The sequence below is a fragment of the Hyperolius riggenbachi genome, chromosome 4, assembly GCF_040937935.1.
Source record: "Hyperolius riggenbachi isolate aHypRig1 chromosome 4, aHypRig1.pri, whole genome shotgun sequence".
NCBI classification, from domain to species: domain Eukaryota; kingdom Metazoa; phylum Chordata; class Amphibia; order Anura; family Hyperoliidae; genus Hyperolius; species Hyperolius riggenbachi.
The window spans coordinates 49,411,754-49,431,211 of NC_090649.1; the positions used below are offsets into that span (position 1 = coordinate 49,411,754).

At 45.6% G+C, this 19,458-nt stretch overlaps 2 protein-coding genes across 2 annotated transcripts in view; one reads left to right on the forward strand and one right to left on the reverse strand.

The window, feature by feature from the left end:
* Positions 1-19,458, reverse strand: part of LOC137570346 (interleukin-17F-like) — a 110,160-nt gene that overhangs the window by 64,970 nt on the left and 25,732 nt on the right. The window contains exon 2 of the mRNA XM_068278994.1: positions 2,640-2,668. The gene's annotated coding sequence lies outside the window, so the exon portion shown is untranslated. The remainder of the gene's footprint in view (positions 1-2,639; positions 2,669-19,458) is intronic.
* On the forward strand, positions 3,524-7,067 carry LOC137570344 (interleukin-17F-like). Its single transcript, XM_068278993.1, has 2 exons — positions 3,524-3,589; positions 6,422-7,067. The coding sequence occupies exons 1-2, from the start codon at positions 3,528-3,530 to the stop codon at positions 6,639-6,641; spliced, it is 282 nt and encodes a 93-aa protein (XP_068135094.1). The 5' UTR covers positions 3,524-3,527; the 3' UTR covers positions 6,642-7,067.

Genomic DNA, 19,458 nt, shown 5'->3' on the forward strand with positions numbered 1-19,458 from the left:
GGTGTTGATGACTACGGAGCTCACACCCAAGATTAGGAATTAGCTTTACCATCCTGTTATACTTCAGACTAGTTCCAGGGTGTTGATGATCTAGGAGCTCACACCTATAGACTAGACATTGTTGATTATTTGTTATGACCTTCTGCTTTCCTGACCTCTCTTCTGATCTCTGATTTGGTACTTCGCTATATCTGATACTCCGTTGCCAAACCTTGCTTGCCTTAGGACTCTGATTCAGTCTCTTCCCTCTGTATCTCATCTGTCTGTCTGTTGCCAACCTGGCTTGTCCGACCTTGAGAACTATCTCCTCTGTTTAGAGATAGTTCACAGATCTGTCAGTGACATCTCACCTTTGGTGTCACTCACACTCTGTCCTTCCCTCTCTCAGCCTGACTCCTCCCCTTGGGGAGCCTCAGGCCATTGGAAGGAGCCTGTCCTTGGGCAGTATCTCTTACTGCCTGGCACCCTCGAGACGGGTGCTCTCCTCAAAGTATTACTGTTGCACCAAACACTCCTATTACTCAGGTGTCCTTTATCTGATTATCGGTGATACTGCAGACCATCAATAATTGGGTATATATCTGTATTCTCGGTAATACTGCAGATCACCGATAATCAGATCCTCTCTGTGTTACACCGATCGTTACACTAACCTTAACCAACCCTGCCACCGCTACCTAATCCAAACCACTCCACCCCTGCTGCCTAACCCTAACCAACCTCCCGGTGCATAACCCTAAGACGCTAAGAGCACTGTACCCCCCTGCCCAATCTTAACCTTTCAGTATATGGGTCACAGCCGGTGTTAATAATAACAGAATCCCCATGTGAAAAATACACTTGCTGGAAGGCTATCTGGTAATGCAGGCGATTGGGTAATAAAGCGAAACACAAGAGAACAGATAAAACCATCAGTCAGGCATTATCAGTACAGATAAGAGTCCAGTCATAGATATAGTGTAATATTTGGGCACCTTTTAGGGAAGTACAGAGAGCGATTAGCAGCGTTTCGGTTATTAATTCTCTGTAAGCACAAAACACAAGATTCGCCTGGACGGTCCAGAGAGACGGAAATCAAAATGAGCTGGAGTTACCGGGGGATTCTCATATTATCCGGGGAGTGTGATGTGGAATTTACAGCTGGAGGCACGGCTGGTATATAGAGAGGGGACATCTGCCATAGAAGACACAGAAGAACTTCAGTCCTGATCTCACACAGACAGCGCTCTACAGACACAGCAGGTATATAGAGAGGGGACGTCTGCCATAGAAGACATAGGAAGACACAGAAGAACTTCAGTCCTGATCTCACACAGACAGCGCTCTACAGACACAGCAGAATGGCGACCATGGCTTCATCACTCATATATGTAAGTCACCTCTCTGCCTATCATTACTGAGCCTGAATAAAGCCTGGTACACTCTCTTCAATTATGGTAGGCCAATCACTGACTAATTTTACCACCTCCATGTAGTATGAGGGTCATCAGATATGGAATATGAGCAGATTGTGTAGGCAAACCCTAACTCTACATGGAGGTGGTAAGATTGGTCAGTGATTGGCCGGGCAAAATTGAAAGTGTAGAGACTGCAGATGTGCCCTGGTCGGTACAGCAGCAAATCCTACGTGTGATGTGCTGTGACTGGTTCACTTGCTTTCACCACTCCATTGTTGTCTGTTGCAACGGACGAGTCATAGACAGCAATCTGCTGATGACATGTCTGACTGTTATGCAGGATTAAAGGTGGCCACTAATGGTCCAATCTTTTTCATCCAATATTACCATTTCTATGTAATATAAGGTAACTGCCTGAAGTATCCGGCAAGGCTTGGTGTACAGAGGCGCCAGAGTTGCTGCTCTGGCGCCTCTGTACACCAAGCCTTGCTGAAATCTTGATTCCACCCTCGGTGGAGGGGTGCTACCTCGTTTCCTATCTACAGAGAGACATCTTAAAAACCTGAGTGGGGTCAGGTACTAATACTCCCCACCTGCACTTCAAGTGGTTGCCTATGGGTAACCCATATTTGTGAGTATATCTCAATATTTTGCTTTAAACCACAACCAACTTACCAATACTACACCATATTGGGCTCTCGATTTCTCTTTGTTCCTCCAAGCCTGAATTATCCATTCAGTATATTCACTCAATTTACCCTTCTACTACATAGATTTGGTAAGATTGAAGGAAAAAGATTGGATCATCAGTGGCCACCATTAAATTTCTGCATTTCCAAGCAGAAATCTGCATTTCAAATCGGAAAACGGAACTCAGAAATCTGATTTCTGTGGAAATCTGCTATACAGCAACTTGGTAATTTTATCTCAGAACTCGGAAGCATTGGACCAATCAAAGAATGCAATTTTTTTCCACAAAAGTTTACTGAGGTAATTGTAGATCAATCACAAGACTCGGATACTACTGAGTATGCCTGAGTCTAGTAATTGGCCTAAAATTTCCCTGGTATTCCGATTACCGTGGTAAAATTCTGTGTTCTCTAATTAGTTCAATACTTCCGAGTCAACTCTGAAGTATTTAGCCAATCAGAGCATGTAGAGAGAGAGAGAGAGAGAGAGAGAGAGAGAGAGAGAGAGAGAGAGAGAGAGAGAGAAAATGGAAATTGGAAAATCAGAACTCACCTTGGCCTGAGACTGATCCAGTGTGTGACCTAGTATAACACAAGAATCAAGCATGCAGCCAGACTATAAGCTCTGTGTACAATGTAAAATAATAATGCAAAATTTCAGGAAAAATCGTATTTACTTCATTTGTAAACATAATCAGGAAAGCTCAATTTGTAATTTTGCATTTTTGCGTAATTTCTCTCCAACTTAAGCGGTTGATAGAAAAGCATACGTACATGCTATCTATCATCACCAAAATTGCTAGGTTTATTAAGTGGGAATAAGGCAAAAAAAATAATTTTTCAACTTAGAAAAACAACAGTTTCAAAACTATTTTTCCTTTGTATTTTCAAAATCAATTTTCTCAAAAACTACAAGGTCTTTTTGAAACATTGCTTTTTTTGCCTTGTTTACACTATTCCTCTTCACAGATGCTGCAATTGGTGGTGGTGATGGCATGGTTGGGGGGGGGGCTTTGCTATTAACCGCTAAAAACGACGCAAAACTGCACAAAATTTCAAGTAATCGCATAAAATTACGAATGGATTACGCAAAATGAATTGAATGTCCAAATCGTAACTCTGTATGGGTGTATTGCATAAAATGACACAAAAATGTTGCGTAATCGTTATTAGAAGATTGTGATTATCACTACTTTAGAGAATTGAGAGATGTTTAAGTGATGTGTTGTGTGCTATTGTTCATATTCCACAGGTGGCGGTGCTGGTGTCAGTCTGCTCCTCCACCTTCCTCCCTGAGGAGTACATGGCACAGACGGGTCTCCAGGAAGAGTCCAGTGATGACACTGTCCCCCCAGAGCCCAGGCAGAGGTGTGCGGGGAGGAGGAGTCGCCGCCTACCCACCAGTGCAAACGTGGACATCTCTGTCATGGACACCGATTACATGGATAGTCTGTTGGAGGCTGTGGACTTCAACAGACACTCTCGGTCACCCTGGGAATACAGGTAACGCTAATCATTTAAGGTACTCATACATCGAGCGATTCTGGCGGCCGATCGACCAAGAGACAGATATTGAATCTGATTGGAGAGAGATCTGTTGGATACCATAAACCGCAAATCATTTCCTAATTGATTTCGGCATGAAATCTTGTGGGAATTGGCCTTGTGACACCTCCCTAATGTTGTATGTCCCCCCAGTGGTTGTGCAGTTATACTTTACCTGCCGCAATCGCCGTACTTTCACATTTGTGCCCCCACATGGTTGCCGGCATTATAGCATGTGGGGGGCGTATGCCCAGGGGCGTAGCAATAGGGGTTGCAGAGGTAGCAACCGCATCGGGGCCCTTGGGCCAGAGGGGCCCTGCCTCAATTACAGTATTAGCTCTCTATGGGTCCTGTGCTCATAATAATCACTTCTATAGATACTTTGAATAGTGGTAATCATTAACAAGCTTTTCCCCATCCCCTTCCTGCACCTCTGACACTGTAGCTGCCATTGGCAGGTTTTGGTGCGCCGTATCAATTGTTATGTGTAGAGTGCTTGGGGGGCCCCATTGTAAAACTTGCATCGGGGCCCATAGCTCCTTAGCTACGCCACTGCGTATGCCGGTAGTCACATGGGGCCAGAATGGGACGTACAAGGATGGCGGCAGATAAAGTATAAATGCATGGGCACCAGGGGGTGAGGGGGGAGAGACATAAAACAAGAGGGTGGACAACGGCCAGGGGTTTCCATTGCGTTTGTCATTCGCAATTAACGCATGCTGTTACCACTGTGCATCCAATTGAGCCCAAGACTTTCCAGCACATCCGATCGATACATGTGATGTGACCAATTTCAACCTAAAAAATTGATAGCATCGTCAATCGTGTATGATCTTGGTGGCACTGATTTTCATCCGTTTTCATGATAATTATTGTATCAGATGGTCGATTGACCGCCAAGTCGAGTAATCTATGGACATCTTTAGGCCCAGCCAGGATATTAAAGAGAATCTGAACTGAAAATTAAAAGTCAAAATAACCATACACAGGTCATACTTCCTGTGTAGTCTACTCCTCAATCTCTTTCCCCTCTCCTGCATCCCATTTGTCCACTCTGATTAATGGAATTCTCCGTCCTCCATCTTGAAAATGGTCATTACCCCCAACAGCTTCCTAGTCAGCCCACTGTTAAACTGTTATATCGCCCACTTGAGCCATAGGGAAAAATGGACTTCTGGTTAACGAAGTTCTGGATAACGGGGGTTTTACTTTACGTTGTTAAACTTTTATTGTGTTTGCACAATGTTTATTGTAGTTGATATATTTTTTACATTCCTAAGACGTCACGTGTCATTAGTCAATGGTTAGTATTAATTTTGCAACATCACACTCCCTAGCGCTTTGATGGAGGGGAAATAGAGATGGGACGAATCCCAAATTTACCCAAAACCTAATCCAAAAAGATTCTCAAATTTTTTGAATCTCCCGAATCCTGTAAATAAGAATTGTGTAGGAATACCGTGTTTCCCCGAAAATAAGACACTGTCTTATATTAATTTTTGCTCCAAAAGATGTGCTAGGGCTTATTTTCAGAGGAAGTCTTATTTTGGGGGGAAACACTGGTAGTTTTCCTATACAAAATGTATATCCTGCATGCCATGCTGAAACACAAGCAGCATACATAGAGCTTGTGGTTGGCAGATATTGGCTCTCACTTACAAGAAACTGATTCTGCTGATCATGTGGGTGAGAGTCTATTTCTTGCAGACAGAGAACTCTGTCAGTCTCCCCAGAGCTATGATAGGATAAGCTGTGTGTTCTGGGAAGAGGTGAAGTGCTGCTGATGCTTATCAGGACAGATCAGGAGGGCTGGCTCCAACAAAAACACAAATTGCCTGACACACATATACAGGACAGCAGAACTCACATTATACCGCTGCTCTCCTGTATCCAGCCTTTGTATTGAGTCACTTGCTGGTGTCATATGGGCTGCTGCCTAGCTAGGGCTTACATTCGGGGGAAGTCTTATATTTTAAGCATGCTAGGAATTCCTGCTAGGGCTTATTCTCAGGGGATGTCTTAGGGGAAACACGGTAGTAGCTAAAATATACTATTCTAAGTCTAATTACTGTGCTTACACAGATCACACAATTCTTATGTATGAGATTCGAGAGATTCGAGATTCCAGAGATTCAAAAGATTTGAGAATCTTTTTGGATTTGGATTTGAGGAAATTTGGGACTCATATACATTGCATACATATACATACATTGCCCATATGCAATTAACTTTTTCTTCTAAGTTTTCTCCTAGAAGATATTTTTACATTTGTCCATAAAATGCCTTTACTGACGCACCATGCTGGCCGGGTCCTGTAGCTCCATTTCCTGTTGAGTTGCAGCTTTATTGGACAGACAGCTATGTAAACACCTCCCCATCATCATCAGGGAGGAGCTGGGAGAGGAAGTAGACAATCTTTTACCTGGAAGCACAGATCTGACCCTGCCCACCTCCTCCCTGTACTGCTAAGAGAGTGACACCTTGTGATCAGCTATGCAGTTACAGCACAAATTATCTCATTGTCTTTGCTCAGAGTGCAAAGAAGCATTTCACTAGTGCTTTAATTAAATTTAATATGTCAGTGATGTAATGTACAGGATCTACACAGGGGCAGCCATATTTATCCATCACATAAGCAATCTTTGCTCCTTGACTGTGATTTACTCCTGCTTTTATATCAGTGCCGTACACAACTACAGGTCTCTGAATAAAACAACATTCATGATTCCATAATAACGCAAAATGAGTAGAAATGAGTGGTGACTGTATTTCAACGTATTTCTTTTTCAGGCTCAACACGGATCCCGATAGATACCCCTCTGTCATCTCAGAAGCGGACTGTCTGACCTTCTCCTGTGCAGGGATGGGCCCGGATCTTTTCTCCTACCCCATCCAGCAGGAGGTGATGGTGCTGCGACGCCAGCAGAGGGACTGCGACTACACCTACAGCCTGGAGACTGAGCTGGTCACCCAGGGCTGCACCTGTGTCCAGGCCCTGTCTGTCTACTGATACAGCCAGGACCAGAGTGTGTACGATGTACCAAACTGTACCGACCAATCAGCTATCTGCCACTATCCTGACTGCTGCTATCTAATGACACATAACATGTGCCAAACTGTACCGACCAATCAGCTATCTGCCACTGTCCTGACTGCTGCCTATGTCTATGCCTAATGACAAATAACACTAGTTATTCCTGTAGTGTGTGAGAAGCAAGAGGTGTGAAGGGGAAGAATAAACAAGCCACTGGGGGATAAGGTGGACATGAACCTTGCACAGGACAGGAGGAAACCATTGAGAAATGTGTTCTGTAGGTATTTAGTAGGGATGGGACGACGAATCCGGCGAACCCACGAATCCCTCGAATATTGGGAAATATTTGAGATTTATGGATTCAAATCCCGACGCCATTTACCGTTCGTCGAATCCGACGAATCCCGACGCTGCATCCCTGTGCATTCGCCGCTCCCCTCGCTCGCCCTCATCCTCCTCCATCCCCCCCCCCCGCGCCTCCTCCGCTCGCCCCCGCATAGTTAACAAAAATCCGCTCACCTATCCAGAGCGGAGTGCAGAGGGGCAGACTTCTCGTCGACTTGTTCCCCTAGTGACCGGCTCTTTTACTATTACGTCATCAGTAAAAGTCGGTCTGGCCACTAGGGGGAACAGGGAAGTAAGGAAGAGGTCTGCCGCTCTGCACTCCACGGGGAAGGTGAGTGGGTACTTATTTATGCAGGGGGGGGGCCAGCGGAGGAGGCACGGGAGACGGAGGAGGCTGTGGGGGGGGGGGAAGTTGGGGGAGCACAGGGCTACCTAACTGAAGGCCTCTATACCTACCTATCTACCTAAAGGTACCTCCCCACCTATGTGAAGGCTCCTATACCTACTGAGTTGATGCATATTTATGTAAATTTGTATGCAAATATATTCAACTTAAAAATAGACCAATCAATTTAAACCTGGGTGGGGCTTGATTGGTCCATCTTCACGATGCAACTATTTGCATAAAACATTTACATACATTTGGAGGAATGAAGGAATACACACAAAATGGGAACGGTTTAAAGAGTCTCTAAAGTCTCTTTTTTTACCTGCTTTTGTCATAAATTCCTTTTAAGCATGAATGCCCCCCTTGAATCGCCGCATTCCCGCGGCAGCTGGATGATTTATTACAGTGTAATTGACCTGCAAAGTTCCATGACTTTGCAGGTCGCAGACTGTGCTGCCCTGGGGAGGCAGAGCTTTGAGCTGTAGCTCAGCCTCTTGGCAATCAATCTCCACGGGTCTCCGCCTCCTCCCCGCCCCTCTCAGTGAAAGAAGACTAAGAGGGGCGGGCAGAGGCAGCGATCTGCAGAGATTGACTGCGGAGAAGGCAAAGCTACAGCCTAAAGCTCTGCCTCATTGAGGAAGTGAAGCCCTGCGAGCCCGGGAGCTCTGCAGGGCTATTAAACTGTAATAAATCACCCATCTGCTGCGGGGATGCGGCGATTCAACGGGAGCATTAATGCTGAACAGGAATTTATGACGAAAACATGTAAAAAAAGAGACTTCAGAGTCTCTTTAAGGGCCCGATTCCACTGGAGTTTTAGATAAAATAAAAAAGATGAAGCCGGAACCATCTATGTAATTCTTCTGCTCTTTTATTTGTCAAAGCATTTCCAGTAAATAATGCGACGTTTCAAGGCTGCACGCCTCTTTGTCAAGCTTAGCTGGAAGTTACAAACATATAAACCATACACTGACATTTATAGCAGACATGGTTGACAGCAGCCAATCAGTTCAAATTACTAACCACCAATCATAATGATCCTGCTCTGTCGGACCTGATGGGGAACTTACATGCGGCTGCCCTGATAGGACACACAGGTTGGACCTTGTAATCTATTCAGCCCCTCCTGGCCGCACGCTCCATGACCTCCTTGGTCCGCCCATCGTCACCCCCACGCAGGATCATTATGATTGGTGGTTAGTAATTTGAACTGATTGGCTGCTGTCAACCATGTCTGCTATAAATGTCAGTGTATGGTTCATATGTTTGTAACTTCCAGCTAAGCTTGACAAAGAGGCGTGCAGCCTTGAAACGTTGCATTATTTACTGGAATTGCTTTGACAAATAAAAGAGCAGAAGAATTACATAGATGGTGCTGGCTTCATCTTTTTTATTTTGCTGAATGATCCAGAGTGCTGCAGGATCGCTGGCCAGGCACATCGAATTGAATGCCACCGTTTGGGAGGGTGCAGTCACATCATAATCCACTGGAGTTTTAGATGTAATCGCCGCATCGCCTCGCATCCCTCCGCAGCTACTTCCAGTTGTCTTCCGTACAACCGGATGCGGCGTCATGCGGCTTCCCGTCGGCGGCTATGGGGACTCGGATGCGTGCTGCGGAAAACTGCAGCATGCTATCCATCATTTCCCCCGCGTTGCAACACGGCAGATGGCGTAGGTAAATTTGCGTCAATGAAAATGACTCCATTGATGTGAATTGGTTGCAGTTCCCTTGCGTTCGATGCAGAGTGGTTTCCGCATAGCAACGTGTCTAGCGGAAAAGGGCCCTAACTGATTGGTTGCTGTGGGTTGCACTTGCAGCATATTGGTCATCATTGCCATTTGCACAACTATACATATGTTGTAATCGTAACTACAAATACAAACGGTAAAACTATGCAGTCACCACTACATCCTTATATTATTATTATTACTATTAATATTATTATTATTATTATTATTATTTTTACAGTGTGATCAAGTCTATTAAATAAAAAATAAGTTTTTGGATTTTGCTGTACACTATTGTTGTTTTATTTCCTCATTCTTTATTTTGAATTATTATAATCCCTCAAAAACAATTTTCTCCTTTGGGAGGAAAATAAGAGTTTGGGGGCTGACAGCATCATTTACAGACAATAGTCTTCATGACTGAAACTGCCAGAATGGACCATGTTTTATAACAACTATAAGGGCCTGTTTCCACTACACGCAGATTCTGCATGCAGAAAACTGACTCCAATGAATGTCTATGGGCCTGTTTCCACTGAACGCGATTTTTCTGATGCAGATTTCCCATAGGCATTCATTGGAGTCAGTTTTCTGCATCCAGAATCGGCATGTAGTGGAAACAGGCCCTTAAATGTAAAGGATACATGAAGTGAGAGGAATATGGAGGCTGACATACTTACAGTGGGTTGCAAAAGTATTCGGCCCCCTTGAAGTTTTCCACATTTTGTCATATTACTGCCACAAACATGAATCAATTTTATTGGAATTCCACATGAAAGACCAACACAAAGTGGTGTACACATGAGAAGTGGAATGAAACTCATACATGATTCCAAACATTTTTTTTTACAAATAAATAACTGCAAAGTGGTGTGTGCATAATTATTCGGCCCCCTTTTATCTGAGTGCAGTCAGTTGCCTATAGACATTGCCTGATGAGTGCTAATGACTAAATAGAGTGCACCTGTGTGTAATCTAATGTCAGTATAAATACAGCTGCTCTGTGAGGACCTCAGAGGTTGTCTAAGAGAATATTGGGAGCAACAACACTGTGAAGTCCAAAGAACACACAAGACAGGTCAGGGATCAAGTTATTGAGAAATTTAAAATAGGCTTAGGCTACAAAAAGATTTCCAAAGCCTTGAACATCCCACGGAGCACTGTTCAAGCGATCATTCAGAAATGGAAGGAGTATGGCACAACTGTAAACCTACCAAGACACGGCCATCCACCTAAACTCACAGGCCGAACAAGGAGAGCGCTGATCAGAAATGCAGTCAAGAGGCCCATGGTGACTCTGGACGAGCTGCAGAGATCTACAGCTCAGGTGGGAGACTGTGTCCATAGGACAACTATTAGTCATGCACTGTACAAAGTTGGCCTTTATGGAAGAGGGGCAAGAAGAAAGGCATTGTTAACAGAAAGCATAAGAAGTCCCATTTACAGTTTGCCACAAGCCATGTGGGGATACAGCAACCATGTGGAAGAAGGTGCTCTGGTCAGATGAGACCAAAATGGAACTTTTTGGCCAAAATGCAAAACGCTATGTGTGGTAGAAAACTAACACTGCACATCACTCTGGACACACCATCCCCACTGTCAAATATGGTGGTGGCAGCATTATGCTCTGGGGGTGCATCTCTTCAGCAGGGACAGGGAAGCTGGTCAGAGTTGATGGGAAGATGGATGGAGCCAAATACAGGGCAAACTTGGAAGAAAACCTCTTGGAGACTGCAAAAGACTTGAGACTGGGGCGGAGGTTCACCTTCCAGCAGGACAATGACCCTAAACATAAAGCCAGGGCAACAATGGAATGGTTTAAAACAAAACTTATACAGGATCTTCTCAAAAAATTAGCATATTGTGATAAAGTTCATTATTTTCTGTAATGTACTGATAAACTTTAGACTTTCATATATTTTAGATTCATTACACACAACTGAAGTAGTTCAAAGCATTTTATTGTTTTAATATTGATGATTTTGGCATACAGCTCATGAAAACCCAAAATTCCTATCTCAAAAAATTAGCATATCATGAAAAGGTTCTCTAAACGAGCTATTAACCTAATCATCTGAATCAACTAATTAACTCTAAACACCTGCAAAAGATTCCTGAGGCTTTTAAAAACTCCCAGCCTGGTTCATTACTCAAAACCGCAATTATGGGTAAGACTGCCGACCTGACTGCTGTCCAGAAGGCCATCATTGACACCCTCAAGCAAGAGGGTAAGACACAGAAAGAAATTTCTGAACGAATAGGCTGTTCCCAGAGTGCTGTATCAAGGCACCTCAGTGGGAGTCTGTGGGAAGGAAAAAGTGTGGCAGAAAACGCTGCACAACGAGAAGAGGTGACCGGACTCTAAGGAAGATTGTAGAGATGGACCGATTCCAGACCTTGGGGACCTGTGGAAGCAGTCTGGAGTAGAAACATCGAGAGCCACCGTGTACAGGCATGTACAGGAAATGGGCTACAGGTGCCGCATTCCCCAGATTAAGCCACTTTTGAACCAGAAACAGCAGCAGAAACGCCTGACCTGTACTTGACACTGGACTTAAGGCATTTTGGCATTTCCCTCTCCCCAGTCTTTCTCCAGACTCTGGCACCTTGATTTCCGAATGACGTACAAATGTTGCTTTCATCTGAAAAAAAGTACTTTGGACCACTGAGCAACAGTCCAGTGCTGCTTCTCTGTAGCCCAGGTCAGGCGCTTCTGCCGCTGTTTCTGGTTCAAAAGTGGCTTGACCTGGGGAATGTGGCACCTGTAGCCCATTTCCTGCACACACCTGTATACGGTGGCTCTGGATGGTTCTACTCCAGACTCAGTCCACTGCTTCCGCAGGTCCCCCGAGGTCTGGAATTGGTCCTTCTCCACAATCTTCCTCAGGATCCGGTCACCTCTTCTCGTTGTGCAGTATTTTCTGCCACACTTTTTCCTTCCCACAGACTTCCCACTGAGGTGCCTTAATACAGCATTCTGGGAACAGCCTATTCGTTCAGAAGTTTCTTTCTGTGTCTTACCCTCTTGCTTGAGAGTGTCAATGATGGCCTTCTGGACAGCAGTCAGGTCGGCAGTCTTACCCATGATTGCGGTTTTGAGTAATGAACCAGGCTGGGAGTTTTTAAAAGCCTTAGGAATCTTTTGCAGGTGTTTAGAGTTAATTAGTTGATTCAGATGATTAGGTTAATAGCTCGTTTAGAGAACCTTTTCATGATATGCTAATTTTTTGAGATAGGAATTTTGGGTTTTCATGAGCTGTATGCCAAAATCATCAATATTAAAACAATAAAAGGCTTTGACCTACTTCACTTGTGTGTAATGAATCTAAGAGATATGAAAGTATAATGTTTATCAGTACATTACAAAAAATAATGAACTTTATCACAATATGCTAATTTTTTTAGAAGATCCTGTATATGTGTTAGAATGGCCCAGTCAAAGTCCAGATCTAAATTCAATCGAGAATCTATGGCAAGATCTGAAAACTGCTGTTCACAAACGCTGTTCATCTAATCTGACTGAGCTGGAGCTGTTTTGTAAAGAAGAATGGGCAAGGATTTCAGTCTTTAGATGTGCAAAGCTGGTACAGATATACCCTAAAAGACTGGCAGATGTAATTTCAGCAAAAGGTGGTTCTACAAAGTATTGACTCAAGGCAGGGGAGGACTGGGACCTTTTGGCCTGGGGGGAAACACAACCTAGAGGCCCTTTCCCGGCAGTCCTAGCCCAAAGCCATATATTTTTTGTGAGCAAACGTATTAAGTGTAAAGCAGCACAGCATTACATGCAAATACATACTGTAGATTACCTACATAGAGCACCTTTAAGATAGTGAGATACAGTGAAACAAAATGTGCAGCTGAAAAATCTGCAGCATCTGAGTTACGTTATCCTGTCAATAGGCCCCATAAAGCTTGACTCCTCATCCCAGATCGTCCTCCATCTGTACTGTTTCTCCCCACGAAGGAAGAAATTAAAATTATATGGGCTGAGGGGAGAGCGTGGTTAACAAACTATAAGTGAGTAAATATCAAGGGTGCCCTATCTGTTATTACCACTCAGTAGCTGAAGGAATCACTGTAGTCGTATGAACACATTGTCCCGCTGCCAGTGGCATAGCTAAGGAGCTGTGGGCCCCGATGCAAGTTTTACAATGGGGCCCCCCAAGCACTCTATACATAACAACTGATACGGCGTACCAAAACCTGCCAATGGCAACTACAGTGTCAGAGGTGCAAGAAGGGGATGGGAAATAGCTTGTTAATGATTACCACTATTCAAAGTATCTATAGAGGGGATTATTATGAGCAAAGGATCAATAGAGAGCTAAAACTGTAGTTGAGGGAATGCCCTTTGGGACCCCTCTGGCCCAAGGGCCCCGATGCGGTCGCAACCTCTGCAACCCCTATTGCTACGCCCCTGCCCGCTGCTGCAGAAACCTCTTCCCAAGAAACAGGGCTGTTACTAGCCTTTTTGTCACCCCAGGCAAGGAACCTGTGTTACCTCCCCCCTTCCAAAAAAAAAAGCAAAACAAAAATCACACACTATAGAACCCAACCATATGATATAAACCACATGCCATGCAGTACATGCGGCCACCATGCAAAAAAAAAATCAGCAGCTACAGTATTACGTTGCCTACAAAATAAGTTCCGACATGATGGCCTCACAGAACAATTTCAGGTATAATGTCCTTCACATTGCAGGATCAGATTATCAAGCAAGACCGTCTTCATTTCAGAATACCTTTTCACAAACATTATGGGATATGCAAATATGTTACCGCCTGTTAAGGTGCGTAGACACGCACTACTTCTGCCAACGATGGTTCCTCCAGACCGTCCTGTTGGGCGCAAGTTCTGCCGACAGTAGCACGTGCGTACGCGCTGTCGGCAGACTGATAAGGCCGTTTCTGAACGATCCTCTGAGCGGATCGTTCAGAAACAGCCTTATCAGTCTGCCGACAGTGTGTACACACGTGCTACTGTCGGCAGAACTTCCACCCAGCGGGAGGGTCTGGGGGACCCGTCGTTGGCGGAAGTAGTGCGTGTCTACGCACCTTTAGGAAAGGTAGGTAGGATTAGATTGTGAGCTCCTGTGAGGACAGTCAGTGACATAACTATGTACTCTGTAATGTGCTGCAGAAGATGTCAGTGCTATATAAATACATAATAATAATATGGTAGGACATTAGACTATGACTAGGGTAGGATTAGAGTGTGAGCTCCTCTGAGGACAGTCAGTGACATGACTATGTACTCTATAATGTGCTGCAGAAGATGTCAGTGCTATATAAATACATAATAATAATATGGTAGGACATTAGACTATGACTAGGGTAGGATTAGATTGTGAGCTCCTATGAGAACAGTGTCATGATTATGTACTCTGTAATGTGCTGTGGAAGATGCCAGGGGTGGGTGGATGCGTGTGTATAATAGAGATTTTGTGGGAGAGAGGGACAGATATATGAAAATTAGACAAGAGGGACAGGAATGTGGGAAAGAGAAATGGAGTACGTAAAAAAGATGGGGGGCATGGTGAGGGAGACAGAAGAAGACAGAGAGCATGAGGAAAAGAGAAACAGTTACAGCAGAGATCACACAGGACTGCAGCCATCTCTGTCCCATTCGGGAAGGACATGCTGATGAAACAAGCCATAACATTTGGGAGAGAGGAGATAGCAGGGGAGGAGGGGGGCCTGGGAAGAAGAGACACACACTTGGACAAAACAAAAGATAAGGGAGGTCAGAAGGTCAGGCTGGCAATCAATCTAATCTCCCGAGTTTGCAACTTACACTGTCCTGTCACCGCTGCCTTCTATATGTGTTTTAGAGATGCTCCCCGCTGCTCTCTCTTCATTCACCTCTGAATTCACTGATGACACACTTTAAAATCGCCGCTAAGACAGGGGGCGGGGCGCCACATCTAGCAGTAGCAGGAGAAGAGCAGTGATGTGTATTGCCTGCAGTACTCGTCACACTGGCCGCTCAGCTGATCTTCTCTCGGGCCAGCCGCTGGTGAGACTAATCACTGCAGCCTATCTACTGAACAGGGCGCAGGAGGGGACCTTTTTTAAAGAGGAAATAAGTCGTCCCTTTCCTCTTTTGCCAGACATCCAGCCAGCGGCCCAAAACACAGAGGCAGGAGGCGGCCCGGGGGGAAACTGCCCCCCATCCCCCCAGGCCAGTCCGCCTATGACTCAAGGGGCCGAATAATTACGCACACCACACTTTGCAGCTATTTATTTGTAAAGAATGTTTGGAATCATGTATGATTTTTGTTCCACTTCTCACGTGTACACCACTTTGTATTGGTCTTTCATGTGGAATTCCAATAAAATTGATTCATGTTTGTGGCAGTAATGTGACAAAATGTGGAAAACGTCAAGGGGGCCGAATACTTTTGCAACCCACTGTATTTCCTTTTAAGCAATACCAGTTGCCTGGCTGTCCTGTTCATCCTCTGCCTCTAATACTTTTAGCTATAGACCCTGAACAAGCATGCAGCAGATCAGATCAGATACCTCCCAACTTTTTGAAATAAGAAAGAGTAACGCATTTGGGACATGCCCCTCCCACACCTCCATTCACACCCCCTAGTCTCTCCCCTGTCACACCCTTAATCACATCCCTGCCACACCTCTAATCACACCCCACAGCCACGCCCCTGCCATACCTCTAATCACACCCCGGCCACACCTTTGATAACACCCCTGCCACACTTCTAATCACACCCCTGCCACACCTCTAATCACATCTAATCACACCACAGCCACACCTCTAATCACACCCCTACCATGCCTCTAATCACACCCCTGCCACACCTCTAATCACACCCCTGCCACAGCTCTAATAACACCCCATGGCCACGCCCCTGCCATACCTCTAATCATGTGCCTGCCACAACTCTAATCACGCCTCTGCCATGCCTCTAACCACACCCCTGCCATACCTCTAATCACACCCCTGCTACACCACTAATCACGCCCCTGCCACACCTCTAATCACGCCCCTGCCACATCTCTAATCACACCCCTGCCACACCTCTAATCATGCCCCTGACACACCTCTAATCACACCCCTTCCGCACCTCTAATCACCCCCCTGCCGCACCTCTAATCACAACCCTGTCACGCCTCTAATCACACCCCTGCCATGCCTCTACTCACACCCCTCCCGCACTGCTAATCACGCCCCGGCCACACCTCTAATCACATCCCTGCCACACCTCTAATCACACCCCTGCCACACCTCTAATCACACCCCTGCCACACCTCTAATCATGCCCCTGCCACACCTCTAATCACACCCCTGCCGCACCTCTAATCACCCCCCTGCCGCACCTCTAATCACAACCCTGTCATGCCTCTAATCACACCCCTGCCATGCCTCTACTCACACCCCTCCCGCACTGCTAATCACGCCCCTGCCGCATCACTAACTATGCCCCTACCACGCCTCTAACCACACCCCTGCCATACCTCTAATCACACCCCTGCTACACCACTAATCACGCCCCTGCCACACCTCTAATCACGTCCCTGCCACACCTCTAATCAAACCCCTGCCACACCTCTAACCATGCCCCTGCCACACCTCTAATCACACCCCTTCCGCACCTCTAATCACCCCCCTGCCGCACCTCTAATCACAACCCTGTCACGCCTCTAATCACACCCCTGCCATGCCTCTATTCACACCCCTCCCGCACTGCTAATCACGCCCCTGCCGCACCGCTAATCATGCCCCTACCACACCTCTAATCACACCCTTGCCACACCTCTAATCACATCACTGCCACACCTCTAATCACACCCCTGCCACACCTCTAATCACATCCCTGCCACACCTCTAATCACGCCCCTGCCACACCTCTAATCACACCCCTGCCGCACCTCTGATCACACCCCTGCCGCACCTCTAATCACACCCCATGGCCACGCCCCTGCCATACCTCTAATCATGCGCCTGCCACAACTCTAATCACACCCCTGCCACGCCTCTAATCACGCCCCTGCCACACCTCTAATCACGCCCCTGCCACACCTCTAATCACACCCCTGCCACATCTCTAATCATACCCCAGCCACACCTCAAATCACACCCCTGCCACACCTCTAATCACACCCCATGGCCACGCTCCTGCCATACCTCTAATCATGCGCCTGCCACAACTCCAATCACACCCCTACCATGCCTCTAATCACACCCCTGCAACACCTCTAATCATGCCCCTGCTGCACCTCTAATCACGTCCCTGCCACACCTCTAATCACACCCCTGCCACACCTCTAATCACATCCCTGCCACACCTCTAATCACACCCCTGCCACACCGCTAATTCCACCCCTGCCACACCGCTAATCCCACCCCTGCCACACCGCTAATCACACCCCTGCCACACTTCTAATCATGCCCCGGCCACACCTCTAATCACGTCCCTGCTGCACCTCTAATCAAATCCCTGCCACGCCTCTTTTCATGCCCCTGCCACACCCTTTTTTCATGCCCCTGCCACACCTCTAATCACGCCCCTGCCACACCTCTAATCACACCCCTGCCACACCGCTAATCACACCCCTGCCACACTTCTAATCACGCCCCGGCCACACCTCTTATTACACCCCGGCCACACCTCTAATCACACCCATTGGACACACCCCTGCCACACCTCTAATCAAAGTTTGATGGGGTGGAGCTTAGCTTCTGTGCAGCTAAAAATAAGGCTTTGGTATGAAACACCAAGCCTTTTCAGTGCTGCTAAGTAGATTTTTAGTCTAGAGATTCACTTTAAGGAGCCCATACACTGGTCGATTTCAGCCATCAACCCATTAACCGATCGATCAGAAATCAATTCTTTCAAATCTAACGATCGATTTTTGGCCAATTTCGATCAATTTGATCTATCTGACTGGATGAAAAATCTAGGTCTATCTGTTGCTGACAGCAGATTGATGGCCCAAAGAGTTGCTTGGGATCTAATGGTCCAATAATGCAATCAGATAGATTTCCAATAGATTTCCTTCTGAAATCTATTGGAAATCTGTTCCTAGTGTGGCACACATCAGATTTGACTTGACAGACATCTGACAGAAATCTATATTTGGCTCCCTGCACACTGCAAATCCGTTTTGCGCTTCCGATTCCGTTTCCGATTCCAATTCTGATTTGCAATTCTGATTTTCCCTGAATGCAATCAACAGAAAAACAGGAAAAATGCAGCATGCAGAAACGGATGTAAAACCCGATTAAAAATCGGAATCGCATACAGTGTGCAGGGAGCCTGATGGTTGAATCTGCTGCAAATCTATAAGTGTATGGCCACCTTTTTTCACACATAAATAAATGCCATTAGATGCCTTAATTACAACTTCAGGAGGACCTAACAGGGATGCTAGCTAATTTATGACAAATAGATAAGACCACTTGTTTGCTAAACCATCACATACCAAAGACTCTGGGTGTTGGGGAGACATTGTAAATCCAGAGTTCAAACGTGACTAGGCATAGTACATACAATGGTGGGGGGAAAGGCTGCGCATCCCTAAACACATGTTGCAATTGAATGGTTAATCGCACAGGCATACACCGCCTCTGCCAGACTGAAAAATGCATGCCCTGCATCCTAGACAAGTGCTAACATTTATTAAACTAGGAGGAACGTTCGCTTCCAATATGGTTTGCATGCAAAGTATATTATACTAGACACTTGCGCCACGGTGAGGCAAACCTCCGGGCAAGTGACCTAACCTAAATTTAAAACCTTGGGAGCAGCTAAGCAAAAAAATGTGTAACTTACATTGTAATTGTCAGGTTAGCTGCTCCCAGCCCCTCCTCCTAAGTTTCCTGTTTGCATAATAAGTAGTAGCAGATTTGCATATGATTTGCATCTGAATTTAATGCGAAGTGTGCAGAAAATCTATTTAGGTGCTTCACACTGAGCTGGTGGTCATTTCGGATGCAGCCTTAGTGGTATGCGCTGGCGTTCTCCTCGCCATAGTACATACAATATTTGTTATAAGCTAAAAGGAATTGTGAAATTTAAAACCCCTCTTACCAGCACATAAAATGCAACGAATAGTGGCAATCATCTTACCAACATACAAAATAAATAGAACTGTGGCATTTAAAACTCATCGTAGTAGCCCAAGAAGTTAGAATGCTTGTTTAAAGCTTCTTTTACACTTTGAACCAATGTATACATTTTGTCTCTTTTGTTAGTCTTTCTTTATGCGATTTGAAGCCACCCATACAGTAACGAGAAGATCACTTAAACTGTGTCCACGTAAACAGAAATGTGTGGGCAATGCTTAGATCGTTTACCTT

Bases quoted from the DNA above. Each gene is read 5' to 3' on its own strand.
- LOC137570344 (XM_068278993.1), top strand. From the start codon at position 3,528: ATGGATAGTCTGTTGGAGGCTGTGGACTTCAACAGACACTCTCGGTCA. The intron at 3,590-6,421 runs GTAACGCTAATC...TTTCTTTTTCAG, and splicing joins CGGTCACCCTGGGAATACAG to GCTCAACACGGATCCCGATA.